The sequence below is a fragment of the Centruroides sculpturatus genome, unplaced genomic scaffold (genome assembly GCF_000671375.1).
Source record: "Centruroides sculpturatus isolate CEXI.00-Female unplaced genomic scaffold, Cexi_2.0 scaffold466, whole genome shotgun sequence".
In the NCBI taxonomy this organism is placed as follows: domain Eukaryota; kingdom Metazoa; phylum Arthropoda; class Arachnida; order Scorpiones; family Buthidae; genus Centruroides; species Centruroides sculpturatus.
Window position 1 is genome coordinate 176,843 of NW_019384737.1, and position 16,191 is coordinate 193,033.

Below are 16,191 nucleotides of genomic sequence, written 5' to 3' on the forward strand. Positions count from 1 at the left end.
GAAGGTCGCCCGCTCATGCAAATCGCCCACGTCTCATCACCCCCCAGTAGTGTCGATTTACATGCGTTACCGCCCAATAGAAGAAGACACAGGACGTAAGGAAGTGTCGTAAACGTGGTGTTTATTCACGTAAACGAAACAATTTAACCCTGTGTGACGGGGTTAAATAGGTTAAATTGTTTTAAATTCGAAAACAATTACCTCCTGTGACGTATCGATTTTTATTTATTTATCTATTTAAAAAATACGGAACGAATTTGTCAATAGACCGAGGCAATCCGCGAAGAGAGAGAGAGAGAAAAAAACACGCTTATTTAATTAATAAACGTAATGGGGTGTGAATAAAACACTAGAAATTGTTTTCTTTGTGTTTTCCTATTTGTGATAGGGAGTTAGAGCGAATTTCCTACCTCCCTTCCGAGAAAGAAGGTTGTCGCTCTGCACGTGACTGCTCCCTATTTGTTTTGTCTTATGGTAGAATCGAACGAAATGGTGGTGGGTCTTATGGAAACTAGATCCGAAACACGTGGTATGTGTGTTTACCGTTCGCTTCTGTTGATTAATTAATAATAAATTTCGTAATTTCCGACGATTCGAGGTGTTTAATTACGCGAGTAAATAATATCTTGAATTTCGAATTATTATTTCTGTACTGTACTAAATATTGAGGCGGGCGGGACCTCTGACCCCCTCGGGGGACCACCGGCGCCGCGGGATGCCTGAAAAATATTTATTATTGATTATTCATTGTTTTGAATTTCTCGTGTTTTAACGGAAAAAGATCTTATCTTTTATTTTAAAAATATGTAATTTTTAATACTACTTATTGTGTATCGGGAGGCCTCAATATGATAAGTTATTCGTGTCTCTCTCGATATTAAATTCCCGATGGTATAAAGCTGGCTAGGGCCTCCCCGAACACCAGAAAGGTTACAAAGCTGAATAGGGCCTCGCTAGACATCAGAAAGGGTTCGATAACATTACAAAGCTGAATAGGGCCTCCCTACTTACAAAAAAGGATTCGATAATGTTACAAAGCTGAATAGGGCCTCCCTAGTCACAAAAAAAGGTTCGATAACGTTACAAAGCTGAATAGGGCCTCGCTAGACACCAGAAAGGGTTCGATAACGTTACAAAACCGAATAGGGCCTCCCTAGTCACAAAAAAAAGGTTCGATAACGTTACAAAGCTGAATAGGGCCTCGCTAGACACCAGAAAGAACTCGATAATGGGAAAAAGCTGGCTCTGGCCTTTCCGGACACTATTAGGGGGTTCGATAATTATAAATCTAGGGCCCCGACGGCGTATTAAATGCTAAATAAGTGATTTTCTAGCCACCGATTGATAAAAACTTCCGCACGGATTAATCAGAAACGGAACGAATCTTCTCGGAATTTTCTTCGGGCGATTTCGCAAACGTCACATTAAATTTCATTTCCTTAATTGTAACAAGATACACCAACGATTACTAATATTTGGACAGGAGTTGTCATTAATTACGTCGATGGCCTGCCTCTTGTTTTTATTTCGTCTGAGCCACGGTTCACTCACTGTGTTACAAACACCAGGCTATACGATAACTCGCCTGACTCTCTCTTACGACACGAGTAATTGAATGGATGATGGGTGTTATCGATCGTGCTCCCGTGGAAAGTGGGTTTGATGGGTGACGAAGTGTTTTTTTTTATTATTATTATTCTATAAATATATCGATTTTTATAGTTATTTTAACATACCGATAACCTTCGGATAAGGTTTCTAAATGGATAACAGTCGCGAGGCTCCCGTGCCGAGCTTTATTTACAGATAACCTAGGGCCTGGCTCTACCCTTAGAAAAATTAATAATACGGGCCTCTTTTAGGCCCTATGCTTAAATCGCGTTCTGTTTCTACGTCTTATCCTGGTGAAAAAGGAGCGAGTTTTCCTGGATCTCGAGAAGTAGAGGCCCCTTTATTTCTTTTAATTAATATAATAATTTATTGCGGGGCCCCGATATGTATTTTTCTCCCCCCCCCCGTTTACGGTTGCAAAATGGATTTCGAGAAACCTAAAAAATTTGCTAATGTAACGATTTGTAGAATTTTAAATTATTAAAATAATTGTTAAGGAATTACGACCGAAACCTCTAATGACGGCCACCTCTAAACGGCGGACATTCTTCGGGGACTTTTATAGGCCTATATAGGTTATTAATTAAATAATTGCGAATGAAATACACTAAATTTTTAGGGAATTTGACTGAATGTACCGGTACTCACCAGATTATAGAAATTCGCGCCCTACGCGAAACCTCCAAAAAAAACCAATAATTTAATTTGTTACGCATTACTCGTACGACTGGGCCCTTTTCCCGTCCCGTGGGTACTAAGAGGGCCCTTTTTTACATCATGGTGGATTGGCATGCCCGCAACGAAGGGTTAATTTATGGTATTACGAGAGGAAGAATACACGTATAGGAAAAGGCCCTTCGTGCAGCCATTAAATTATCGAGGATTGATTGGGCAATTACAGTCGACCCCCTATGATACTGTTGATTTTTCCGTTTTATATGAATTCCATGTTGTACGAGTCACTTAGATTTTACAAATACGTGAGCCGTTCACAACCCGGCACACGTATTTGTAAAATCTAAGTAACTCGTACAACATGGAATTCATATAAAACGGAATTTTCAACAGTGTTATAGAGGGTCGACTGTATTATTAATACGGCCTGCAGTAAAGCCTATAGAGAAGATGCCCGGATCCAGAGGCACAAATGTGGGACAGGTAAGGGGCACCGAGAGGTGTATAAGGGGGCGCGACTGATTTATCACGTGTACTTCCGGAACAAGCGGGGGCGCCGCCATCTTAGTTTATCTCAGATACCAAGATAAATTTAAGTGTTGCCAATTTCCGGGCCCCCACAGATACGAAGAGCAAAGGGAATTTTTTGAAGGAACATCGATAAACCCGCTTTACATCGTCTACAAACCTGTTTTTCAGCCCGCGATTAAAATCTTTAAAAAAAAATCGACTCAAGGACAGTTGTTGACTGGTGATGAAGTAACATATTGTGGTGATAATTATTCATTTTAAGCCGGGTAAAAAATGACTTCATTATTATCTATTTGCGGGACGGAATGACCCGTAAATTACAGTATCAATGGACAATTAGATTCGTATTGAAAGATGTCTGCGGGCTTCTGTTTCGAAACAATGTTTCTTTAAGGATATTTTAAATATTTTTTTAAATATTTTATATTTATTTAAGATCTTCCAACGATGACATAATAAGTTACGTTTCATCACGGCAAAGAAGAGTCCTTATCTGGTCGACGATTGATCCTTTTTTATATAAACAAATCCCCGTTTTTCTAGGAAGAGATAAGAGGTTTATCTGATGAATTTCTCTAAAAAATTTCGATTAAATAATACTTTTATTCTTATGAAATCGAAAATTTCGACTCGCCTTTTTATGCCACACTCGATAATCGAGTTGGGGGAACTGTTAAACTTTTCTGTGTCAAGGTCTACTCAAAGTCTATCCAATTAAGTATTATTTCTTCTTGTTTCATTCCTTATCTTCTACTTAAATTGGAGTTGCTGAAATTCGAACTGAAAATACGTTCTTTGAATGAATAATTTACTAATTAAAGCAAAATATTCATTGTTTTTTCAGCCCACCATTGAACTAGTGATTAAAACCGCTGAACAATAGGTGGCGGGTTCGTACTTGACCGAGAGTTTTCTTTATAAAAGTTCCGGGAGGCACCCCGTTTGCCACACTGCCCACTTGTTGCGTTGCCTTGTGCCAAGGCCTCCCTCTTCCCATTATGTCAATCGCGAGTAGATTTATAACAAACCAACAGACAGGAATTTACTGGTATATCATCAAATGTCACAGCACACCGCTGAAGTTTTATCCACCCGAAAACGAGCAAATATTACTCGAAATTAATATTACATAAATGAAATAATAAAGTAAAGTCGGGGGATCGTCACACAACAATTCACCGTATCTATTGTCGAGTGAAAACTTCATTTGTAACGAATGAATCAACGAACTAGAATATACCACATGGGGTGGATGTGGTTATGGTTACAGCGCTCTTGGTGGCAACGACGGATACTATCGACCGCCATTTTAATTTAAGTCAAAACATCGAAGTCTATACCAGGTAATAAGGAACTAATTAGACACTTAAGCCCTGAGTCCGAAGAGGGATTGGAAAATTACCAATACGAAATGCATTGTTAAATAGGCGAAATAAAGTGAATTGTTTTAAAACTCTCTTTCTTTTGCACACTTTTACACGAGTTAGAATATTCCAGCTCGTTGCCTTTACACAACACAATTGACTAAAAATAAAATGGCGGACGTGTATATATATTTTTCTTCCAACATGGCGTCGCTACAACCACTCTATGTAGTATATTCTAGCTCGTAGGAATGAATCGATTGGTTTATTTGTCTAGCCAACGCGATACTTGGGCGATCTGTTAAGGACTTTTTATGGAAACTGGTTCTATTCAGGTGTTACTATTCGTGTCCTTGATTTACATGTGGATCCAAGTTCCATAGCTACCCCTAGTGCTGAAATCTGTGTATTGCATAATTGAGGACACGAGTGGATTATTGTGCACGAGTGCACAATTGAGGACACGAGTGTACTTTATTATATTTAATCGTTGGAGGTCGGGTTTACGCGATTTACGCTTTCGAAGGAGACGGTTCTATCTTGCTGTTTGTATACACTACACGCTATATAAATCAGAATTGTCTTAAAATTGTAGCTGATTTTACACATAATTACATGGAAGATAGCCGATGACACACATTCTTCAGTATTAAAGTCTTACAAATATAGGTTCGTGGCAGCCATCTTGATTTTTGTCAAAATAATGTTTTCATGGTTTACAATTCGAGTCATCTATAGTCCATACCACGTCAGTTATTAAACATGGCGAATTATTTACCTGTGAAAACGAACTTCTGGGCGGTGGTTCTTCCGTCTGTTAATTGCTTCGGGTCAAATCCTGTAAATTTTCGTGGATGGACCGACTCGGATATTTCGGGCCTCGTTACTCATCGGCTGTGTAAGTTTGGTTCGAGGGAATAAGATAATGTAACGCGTGAGAGGCCTGCCAAGAGGATGCCTCACGGAGGACTTTTTAGATTTCTGTGGGAAACTAGCACTCATTTAGGTGTTGTACACGTGAAGTGACTTTGTTTCAATTACCGATAACGTGTCCTACATTTTGTAGTAGTGTCATGTCTTCATTAATAGCTGGCCGCCTTTTGATGTCCTCCTCGAGTTTCCTTGGTTCCGAAAGGCTTCCGAAGTTCCGATCAGGCCTGTCTATGTAAATGACATGCCTGGTGTATTCTCTCGATGTTAATTGCATCAATGAATGATTCCAATAATAAATTAACTAAATATTCGACACACCATCCGATCACACAACAGTTTCGACTGTGAATTTCTTTAGAGATTAGAGGTTATGCTTTGCACTCTCGAAGAAACAGATGAATAGAAAGATGAAATAAATAAGTCTCGTTGTTATAGTGTGTGGATTTTTATTAGAATCATAAGATTATGATGTAAAAAAATGGTTCAATCATTTCTCTGTTTACATTTTGTATTCTCTTCTATCCGGAATCGCGATTAGAATTTTTATTTTTTGAATGAAGAGAATGACAAAAGACATATTTAGAGTGGTTTGGACGTATAAAATGGATAAAGGCGAGGGACGTGCCAAGAAAACACTACTAGAACAGCCAATAAAGCAAGAGAACACAATAGGAAACATGCACAAAGATGAAAGACTCGGACTGACCCGAATTAATTAGGAATTGATTTGGTTTGACTAATAGGCTAATATAACGCAACACTAGAGTAATCCGCCAAGCGAGATGTCTCATCTAAATTAGGAAGATCCTCTATTTAGGCGTCAGACACGCAAACTTATGCTCTAAGCTCATTAGTCAGGCAATGAGATTCACCACCGTTTGGTAGTTTTATCCACGCGGTCACTAGTGGGCTTATTAGAATGGAATGATAGTAGGGTAACTGAGGTGGGAGGCCAAATGCAGGAATTCTGCCGAATCTGACATCGAAGCCCACTCTCATCACAGACCTTGCGGGCCTGTTAGTTGCGCCACTAAATGAGACGACGAAGAAGATAAATCGGGACAAGAAAATCGGCACACAATATTTTTCAATCATTAATTACTATTAATTATTGCATTATTTTATCCCATGAAAAATTCCCCTCCGGATTGGAACCTGAGTCTCCACAACTATAGGTTAGCGTCTTAACCGTTCGGTCTTTGGGCCATAATCTTAGTAATGAGCAGCGATGAAGGCCCTAACTCCAGGCCCGAGGACGGATGGGTATGCCTATGAGTTAATGAGGCCCAGGTTGCTGTAGGTTTTTCTTACGAGTCGTTCGTCATCAAGGCTTTTTAGAGGCTGAGGTCCAGCTCAATTCTTCTTGAACCTTGATGATAAGGCTATCGTAACAAAAGACATCTGTGAATAATACAACTTAGTTTTATACATTTTCTCGTACGCTAATTTTATCGTAATTTAAACACTAACAACCGTAGGACCTGTCTAAATTCACTGGTCACTCTTGTCCAGGTTCGAGTCAGATTCGTCTTGGAAGTTTTCAAGTACGAATGCATCGAGCCTCGTCCCTTTTGCCGCCATTGTGGCACGTAAACAATCCCTAAGAGGCCTGTTAATGTACCTCAAAATGTAACATTTTCATCGACGGTGTTCTGTTCCGGGACTCATTTTTGTAATTTAAAAAAAATCCAGCAACGAGTTGCTTAACTTTCCCGGCGGCATTTAAAACTGCGTTTGGCGCCATATCACTATATTTTATTATTAAAAACTTTTTATATTTTTAATTATTATAGGTGCAAACGGGTTTAATACACAAACCTCTTCACCCGTTTATATAATTCGCTCTCTCGACCAGCGTGGGCTCTCGATATTGAGATTCGAAAGAGGATGCAAAGACACACGAATAGAACAGGGATCGAAAGTCCTTGGGGTCGAAATCGTAACGAAGAAATGCCAATCGAACAGATAAAAGCTTGTGACGTCACAAAACAGAGAAGAGACTTAATCTTTGTTAAACAAAACGATAATCTTTGGCAAAATAAATGATACGAACGTTATTGATATTTACTTACGATGATAAAATGTTTCTAGAAGATGGACTTAAAACAATGCTCAACGTTAAAATCTGCTAGAAATATTTAAATGTTTCGTATTTAACTTTTTAAAATCGATTTTCCTTTTGTTTAAACCGGTATTACGGCTTTGAATGAATTATTATGCAGGAACGAAGAGCTACGGAACCAAAATGGCGAAGGATCTAGGCCTACACAGTAGAATGGAATGCAGTTAAACCACGATATAGCGACATTCTCGTAAACGGTTCTTCTTCATAAATCCTTCCGAATGATTTTGCATTGAAACAATATATAATATACAATTCTTATTGTTTTAAGATCCTTATGTTTAGCGCCAACTTCGGAGGCAAACAAGTGGTGGCGCTAAATAGAAGTTATATTTACGTACGCAAGTTTTTTTTGGACTCATCTTTAGCGGGGGCCTGCAAAGTTTGCGCCCTGACATCTCGAGACGACGACGTACTGTACTACTGTATGACGTGTTACGTTAGCTTTCGTTCGTGTCTCGCATTACAAAGAGGTTACTTCGATACAAGATGAGCCGTGGGAAAGTTTCCACAGCATCTTAGTAATACAAACTGAAAATCTCGTTTAAAACTACTGATTAATCAAATCATTACCCAAAAAATCCGACATTGTAAAATAACACGGGTACTACGTACATTCTGAAAACTCCGAATACCGCGCTAACGATCCAAGTCTGACACTGTCGCGACAATTTCAGCAACGTTGTCTGTGAGGAAAAGCTTTGGTACCAACCCTTCGAGCAGGCTCTCCATTGTTTTCGAGACCCGTTATATCGAGGTTGGTAAAACCGAAGGCCTACGGTACATAATTTTGCATCGACCGTTAGAAAAGTTCATTAATGATCACGTGAAAATTTACCACAATGAAATTTAATTTTAATTCAACATTTCTTTAATTTAAAAAGAAAGACGGTAATCACATTTATATAGCTCTATGACGACGAATTTTATAAAACAATAGAAGTGTGTGTGTGTGTGTATATATATATAGTTATTTACATAATTTTGGTTTCGAAGAACGTAAACAAGGTGCGATCGTCGATGGGCACCCTCATTACAAATTCGGATACTAAAAATAAATATATACAGGTAGGAAATTCATCCAACTAACTGTACACGGTTTAAAAGCGTGATAAAATCCAAATTAACAGGGAGTAGAGGGCGAAACGAAATTTGTTCAACGTGTAGACATTGTTAAAACGTATTATATATATATATATTTATGTATACTGTATACCGAGTAAGAGATGGTGTGGCGTGCTCCGTTTAAGACACTCTTTCCTCGCGCAGAGGTTTGCCGTCATCGAAAGCGAAAACCTGAGTGACCCGACCTATGCCCTTGGTGTGACCTTCGCGAAATAACAGCCTGGAACCGGGATGAACGCATTCCGGTTGTTTCATGAATTTAAACATCACGGATGCCGTTTCGTTGGTTGCTATTCCTTGCTTGCCCATAATGGCTATGACGGTGGCGGTCTGGCGCACGTTTCCTATGTGCACGGTGGCTTGAAAGCCCGAATATATCATGGTGGAATGAAAGAGCACGTGGATTCGCGCCTGGAAATACACGCAGATGGGTGGAAGCGAATCTTTGGTGGTCAGAACCATGCCTCGACGGAGCGTTATGGTTTCGGGATTACTCAGGGCCAGGGTGGCGCTCTCGCAGGCCCTGACCACCCGGCAGGGCACCTTGTGTCGGTGGAGGGAACTGACCCTGACGGGATAGAAGCTTCCGTCGTCGGCGGGGCCCACCAGGTACTGGTCTCCTTCGCGAATCATTCCTTTGGTCAGTAATCCTCCCACTACTATTCCCACTTCCGGCACCCTGAAGGTCTCGTCGATCTACAAATGAAAAAGAAAGTAACGTATGAGTAAGTGATACACTTTGTTTCCTGTGATTAAATACAATTAACGAGAAGGAATTTGCATCTGAAAATGATAATAGAAAAGGGGAAATGATGAAATTCGTAGTAGCATTTCGAAAGTCTCGAAATCTCTACGGAGAAAAATAAAAAATATTTATACAGGGAGAATTTCCCTATTTATAATAAAATATTCTGTTTAAAAACACGCAATAAGATCGGTAAGGTGTTTTATGTTCTTCTGTCAATTTAGGTGAATATACCAGCGGTAATTTTTCGGCTGTTTGCAGGAGTTAATACACTGTACGCTGGGTAATGTGTGATGTGTACAATAGTGTAGTGTGTGTGTTACATCCCACCGAGAGTCGAAAAACTACCGTTCTTATAATCAACTATGAAATCAGATTTTTTAAAAGTAAATAAATAGGAATATTTGCAGGTCATTTTACAAATTTCTGATGATTACAATACTTATTATATACTTAATAAATATGCATATAACTCTAACAGAATTTAAAATTAAATCTGAAAAATGAGATATAAATTTACTAATTACTAAACTATAGTAGTACAATCGACCCCCTATAACACTGTTGATTATTCCGTTTTATATGAATTCCATATTGTACGAGTCACTTAGATTTTACAAATACGTGAGCCGTTTACAGCCCGGCACACATATTTGTAAAATCTAAGTGACTCGTACAATATGGAATTCTTATAAAACGGAATAATCAACAGTGTTATAGGGGGGTCGACTTGTATAAGCATATAATGTAACTACTAATAATGTACATCTATAACTATACCGACTTTACTATTTCCCCCCATAGGTGTATAGTATTTTAGTAAAGTATAAGTTAATACTTTCGAAGTTTACTTATTTGAAAATATTTACTGCAGTTATTCTGTAATATAACTAAACAAAAACCTGAGATTTCCTGTTTATTTGAAATATTTATTAAATTTAATTGTTTATAAACAAAAAGATGATAAATACAAATGTGATTAATTTCAGATATTTTTAACTCTCAATACCAGCAAATACTGTATACCATGAAATTTATTATATTACTATAAAATAATTGATACAAGGTAGGGCATAAGCACCGGAAGGTTTTTGAAAAATCTTTGCGCTAACATATTTTATGACAGATTTTATTTGCCACAAAATGACACCCAATGGAACAGAGTTTAATTAAGATGGTGCCTTGATTATGTCGTAATGCCCACAAACCAATTGCTCTTATTTTCCAAACAATGCCGTTCCATCGAGATTGGAAGGAAACTCGTCACTTGGCAGAGGATGTTCTGTGGAATGTCCTAATTGCATGCGAAACCTTCTTCGAGACACTTCCTAACCCTCCATAACGGCATTTCTCGAAGGGCTGTGGGGTGTGTAAAATGTCACCAAAACTCTCGTGGCCATGTGGTGAGAGTTGGCTTTTATGAATGTTTCTATTTTAGAGGAATGCTTCCGTACAGACTGCTGAACTCCAAGAAGCGTGCTATTAGAATATATATCACCACTAGCCTTGTGGTAAAATTTGTAACAAAATAAAAACAGTCACATGTTTATGCCCCATCTTGCATATACAGTAGAATCCCACTTACTGTAATTACTTTGGGTTTTGCCTGTACCAACAATAATACCTGATCCATATTAAGTGCGTTAAATAAGACTGACTGATAGAAATTGCGGTTTTATTGACTTAGATATTAAAAAGGCAAGTTAAAACAATTTAAAAAATGTATAACTTGAAGATTCATTAATTAATGTTATTATAGTTATAATTATTACTAACTTAATTATTTTACAACATGATAATTCTGATAGCATTAATTAAATGGTGATAAAATAATTTTTTACTACTTAGAATATTTTCATGTCTAAAAGATATTTAGAATAACTTTGATCCATTTTTTTCAGACTTGTTTTTAATATATTACAATATTGAAATGAGATCTACTATAACTGTAGTCAGATGAACTAAGTAAGCTCATTCAACTGTAATATTTATATCAAATTAACAACATATTAAATTTTTTATGATGTTCACAGACATTTTAAAACTGGAAAAAAATGTTTAAGTGCTATTAAGTCCATCCTGAAGTTTAACTAAATTAGCTTTGGTTAAGAAGAATACATAAAATTTTATCTGTATAAAAAACTTCGTATAAATTGTTTTATTCTAACATTAAAAAATAATTGATGAAGTAACTGAACGACGAAAACTAACTCTCTCATTAAAAAAGTCAAACACTGAATTTTTAAAGCTGAAAAAAATTATTTTGGTAACTATATACACCTATACAATTTTAAATGTAATTCTGAAAGTTCCGATATAATTGTAACCGATTTTGTACCATTTTGAGAACTCGTTTGCATCCCAAAAGCAAATAAATGACGTTAATTATATACAGATCTCTTTTCATATTTTACAAATAGTAATCTCTCGCTCTCTCCTGGAATTTATTTCAGTCTAATTCAAAATATTCTAGTAGTAAATGGATTAACCTAATTTTATTCTCTGCACTTCATGTAATATAAAGTAATGGTTCCTAAAGTGTGATCTATAAAAACCACACAGTAAATCAAAACAATCTACAGTGGTACTTCTATGATTAAATTTCCTTCTAACATCATACCTTTATAGGTATCACTTCATAATCCTTAAACACGATAAAAATTTAATAAAAATTTTAATCCTATTTCATTTTTTTCTATGTAATAAGAAGAACAGTAATGATTTTCATAGTAAAATTTCATGAATCGTCAAATGGAAAACTGGAATTTTGATTTTTTCACAAAATAAATTAAAAAATTCCAAATACCCAATAACCAAATTAATGAAATTTTTATGAAAATTTCTGTAAAAAAGTAAAAAAAAATTTATCATTTACGAGGAATCAAAAATTGTTAAATTTGCTACTTTTGAATTATTTTGTTTTGTAGAAGTCTTTTATATATAGTTTCAAGGTTACAAATAATTACTGAAAATATTTATTATTATAAATTATCTCTATGATAAAGTTCTGATCATTTGATTATACTCTAGTTCAAGAAGGTTAAAAGTTATCATTTTCAAAATGTTTAAAGTTCTGTTATTCAATTTCTAATATTCAATTTATTATTAAAAACCTTCATTTCACATATTTAACTATTCATAATAATAATAATATATCTGGAAATAACAATAGTACTGTTATGTAAATTTAAAATCATTCAAGTGTTTGTCAGTATGAATAATTTGCAAACTTGTTTTCAATAAAAAAAATTTCACTTGTTTTTACACAAATATAAAATCACACAATTTGAATGTTAAAATGTAACATATTTCTTCTCTCAAATTGTTCAAATTGATATTTTTTTTAATATTAATTCATTAAGCCATGTATAAAATTTTAATTTATTAAGTACTAAGAAAAATATCAATCAATCAATCAGTACCATGATTAACTGGAGTGTTTTAACATAAATTTATCAACACTAGAAAAAAAATCTTATTTTAGATGAAATTTAGATATAGAAATAATTACGTGTCAACCTTTTAAATATGAGGCTTTGTATGAGTGTTTATGACGTGTAATTTTACAAAATTCTGTTATTTTGTGAGTAATACATTTACTATAGCACGGTAAGGCTATGTTCATACTATGTAATAATGATTAAAATCCTAACCAGTAATGATAAATAAATATTAAAAACAATGTGATGTCAAATAATTCAAGGATTTTATTATTAGAGCACAGGCAATTCATGCTATGTGCATCCTTTGTACAATGAATTATTGTACTTTCATTCTGACATGCATTAAGCAAACTTTGAACAAATTTTAAATCCTACAAGGTATACTATTGAATTTATTCTTATTAAAAATATCAAGATTGTCAAAAATTAATCACAAAGGAGTTTTCTACTTTCTTCCAAAAACAATGATTAAAAGGCATTAAAGTTCTTAAAATTATTTCAAAACATCTACACAAAATACAGGGTGTCCCTGTTCAAACTACCCAATTTGATTTGGCTAAACAAATTAATGATTCAACAAAAATTTTATATGACAGAAAAACTAAACAAAATTCACTAAAAAAATCACCATATCTCTACATGCACTCCAGTAGTCACAGCGACATTAAGATGGTAGGCAATTACCTACCATGTATGCCTGTCTCACAATGACAATGGCTGTGATGATGCGCTTCCAAAGATCTGAGGTCTCCAACCAAAGTTGTATAAACCATATTGTTCACATAACTCTGAGAAAGAAATCTACGGGGAACTGATTGGGAGATCTTGAAGGCCATGCTATTGGGCATATAAGCACTTTCTCCTGTGGAGAAACCGTGACCAGACAATAATAATCATGATTCAACTTCTACACCATCTTGAGGTATGAAAAAAAAATCCTCTAAAAAGCTTGTTTCCCCCACCAGAGGCTACTTATTGCTTTTATATATCTCAAACCATTAATTTTTTATGACAAATTAAAAAAAAAATCAGGTACTTTTGAAGCCGAACGAACACCCCTTATTTGAAAAACTATTTTTATTAACTTTTGTCTGTTGTAAAATGGTGGCATTTCTTGAACACAGAGAATATAAACACAGGAAAAAGTGCAAGCCATCAGAAAGTCTACAAATGATTGTTATGAATGTGACATTGTCGACTAACTCAAATTATTCATATTAATCTAGTTACATGATGTTTAATATCTTAATATGTTGATTTTTTGTGTGTTCTTATCAACTAGTTTAGACATTGCTAACTGATATTACAACACAATATATAGTTGTTACATTGTTGATAAGAAGACAAGCTGTTGGCATTCAATTGACTTGTGACTCACAGTACAATGCAAATCATTTTTAGAAGTTAAGCTGATTTGATATACCAATGTTTGTTCTTTTTTATGGCATTTTTCAATTTTCAACAAAACTAAAACCGTTCTTTCTGTTTCATACTCTCTAAATGTATACTTATTACTGTTTTCCTCCAAGTTAAAATTTACTGCTGAGATTTCTGGGATATTCATGTTAATTGATCACTACTACAGCAACAATGATTAGTATTAATATTTCACAAATACAGATGAACAATGAAGACACGTTTTGTCAATATAAACAATTTTATATCCTATCACCTAAACAATTTTTACTTGAAATATTTGTATGAGGAAAGATTGGATGTAACATACATTTGTTCAATTTATTTGTTGGAAATAGGAAATAGTTTTAGATAAATTATGAAATACAAATGAAATTGATCAAATTTTCCTATGAATAATCACAGTCATGACATGATTTTATAACAGCAATTTTCAGTTTAACACCAATTGGGACAGGTAAATTTGGAAAACTCCTCTCTCCAGGACCAATAAAAAATTGATTTTTTACATAAAACACGTTTTTACATATATGAAATCATTTTTAAATAAAAGTCTATCAAAATAAATCAAATAAATTACTATAAATTTATAATATTTTATTTTGAGTCACAAAATAAAAAATGGAATTTTTGAAATATTCATTAGATATTATTTTTTTCTTGAAGCAAAAGAACTGACTTCAAGAAAATAGAACTATCAGTTGATTAATTTTGTTGCTTAATTTTAGCAATAAAAAAAATCTACCCTAAAACATAATTTTCATATAATTTCATCAAAAACTTCTTTGGTTTATAATTTTTGCAAACAAATTAAAAAATAAAATTCTTCAAAAACTAAAGCCCGAGAAGCAGATCTATATAACTGAGAATTGTACTTAATCAATTATTATGTATTTTATTTTAATTAACTAATATGTATTGTCTCTAAAGTGGCATACAAAATGAAATCATTTTGTACCATGGTGATAATAAATGAAATCTGATTTTAATTTGCAAAGAACTGCTGGAAGAAGATATGTACTTTACAGTGTTAAGACAATATTCCTTTGTGCATTGTTGTTTAAAAGTTGATATAAAATATGTACTTTGATTTAGGAATTGAGAAGTCTACTTAGAGAAAATGCAAAGTACTTTTAAAAAGTGCAGCAAGAAATATGTAATTTAATATATGATATAAAATTTTAATTATAACATTAACATATAAAAATTATATTTACAGCAGACAATTATTTTTATGTAATTTCCTTTTTTTTTAGATTAGAAATCAAATCTAAGACAACTAAGGAGAAGAAGAATGAATGACTAATCTAAAATGCATACGGCCATGTTGATAAGGAATGAAAAATAAATGGTTTTTCTTTTTTTAAATTATGCAAAGTATCAGCAGTCAAGCACTGAATTTTTATTACATAAATCTAAATAAATATCATAAATACCTGAAATTCAGAAGGTAACTGCATGAGTCGCTCCCTTTCCTTATGGCTTATACTTGGTGGCAAAACGTTTAAGAAAGTATACAGTAATTCCAAATTATCTCCAGTCACACAAGATACAGTGAATATAGGAGCAATGCTCTCAGATACTAAAATACTTGCAGCAGTTATTGCATCATCTTCAGAAGATACTTGTAATGGTACCTAGTAATAATACAGTCAATTAATTAATTCTAAAAAACTGAATTAAAATCTGAAAGATCAAAACATACGATTCTAACACAGGTATATTTTTTAATACTAAGTATAAAATACTTAGTATTAAAAAAACGCATAATATATCAGTTTTAAGACTAAAGGTTTAAGAATCATTGGGACAAACATTAGTCTCATAAAATCCTACGTTCAAATGTTACCATGGATCCACTAGAAATTTTGAAAATCAGACTCAGAATAGAATTATTGTTTGGAAGACAATCAATATTATAACTTCAAATATCTTCTGTTTACAAACAGCACCACTTTCTTTTAATGGTTGTACTTTTATCAACATTTTCTGTACTTTTACATTTAAAATTAGTCAATAATCATTTTCCAAATTGAAAGAACTTTTAAGCAAGAAAAAATATTTGAATATGCAAACACATGTACTGAAGAACTCCAGGAATTCATTCCAAGTATACATGATCTTTTATTTTTGACTCTGTCCACCTGTGGACATTAGAGGGGATTATGGAGGATGTCAAAAAGTAAGGGTGATTGAACATTTCAGAGATTTACCACTCCGAAAAAC

The 16,191-nt window shown here is 34.3% G+C and overlaps 1 protein-coding gene across 2 annotated transcripts in view; it reads right to left on the bottom strand.

The window, feature by feature from the left end:
• Nucleotides 1-8,089: 8,089 nt before the first annotated feature.
• The window catches only part of LOC111628290 (GTP-binding protein 2-like), a 66,640-nt gene continuing 58,538 nt past the window's right edge, over nt 8,090-16,191 (bottom strand). For both annotated transcript variants that reach the window (XM_023372044.1, XM_023372045.1), the window contains exons 6-7: nt 15,402-15,602; nt 8,090-9,057 (exon numbers count right to left, since the gene is read on the bottom strand). In XM_023372044.1, the coding sequence (XP_023227812.1) occupies nt 8,482-9,057; nt 15,402-15,602 (777 nt within the window). In that variant the 3' untranslated portion in view covers nt 8,090-8,481. The remainder of the gene's footprint in view (nt 9,058-15,401; nt 15,603-16,191) is intronic.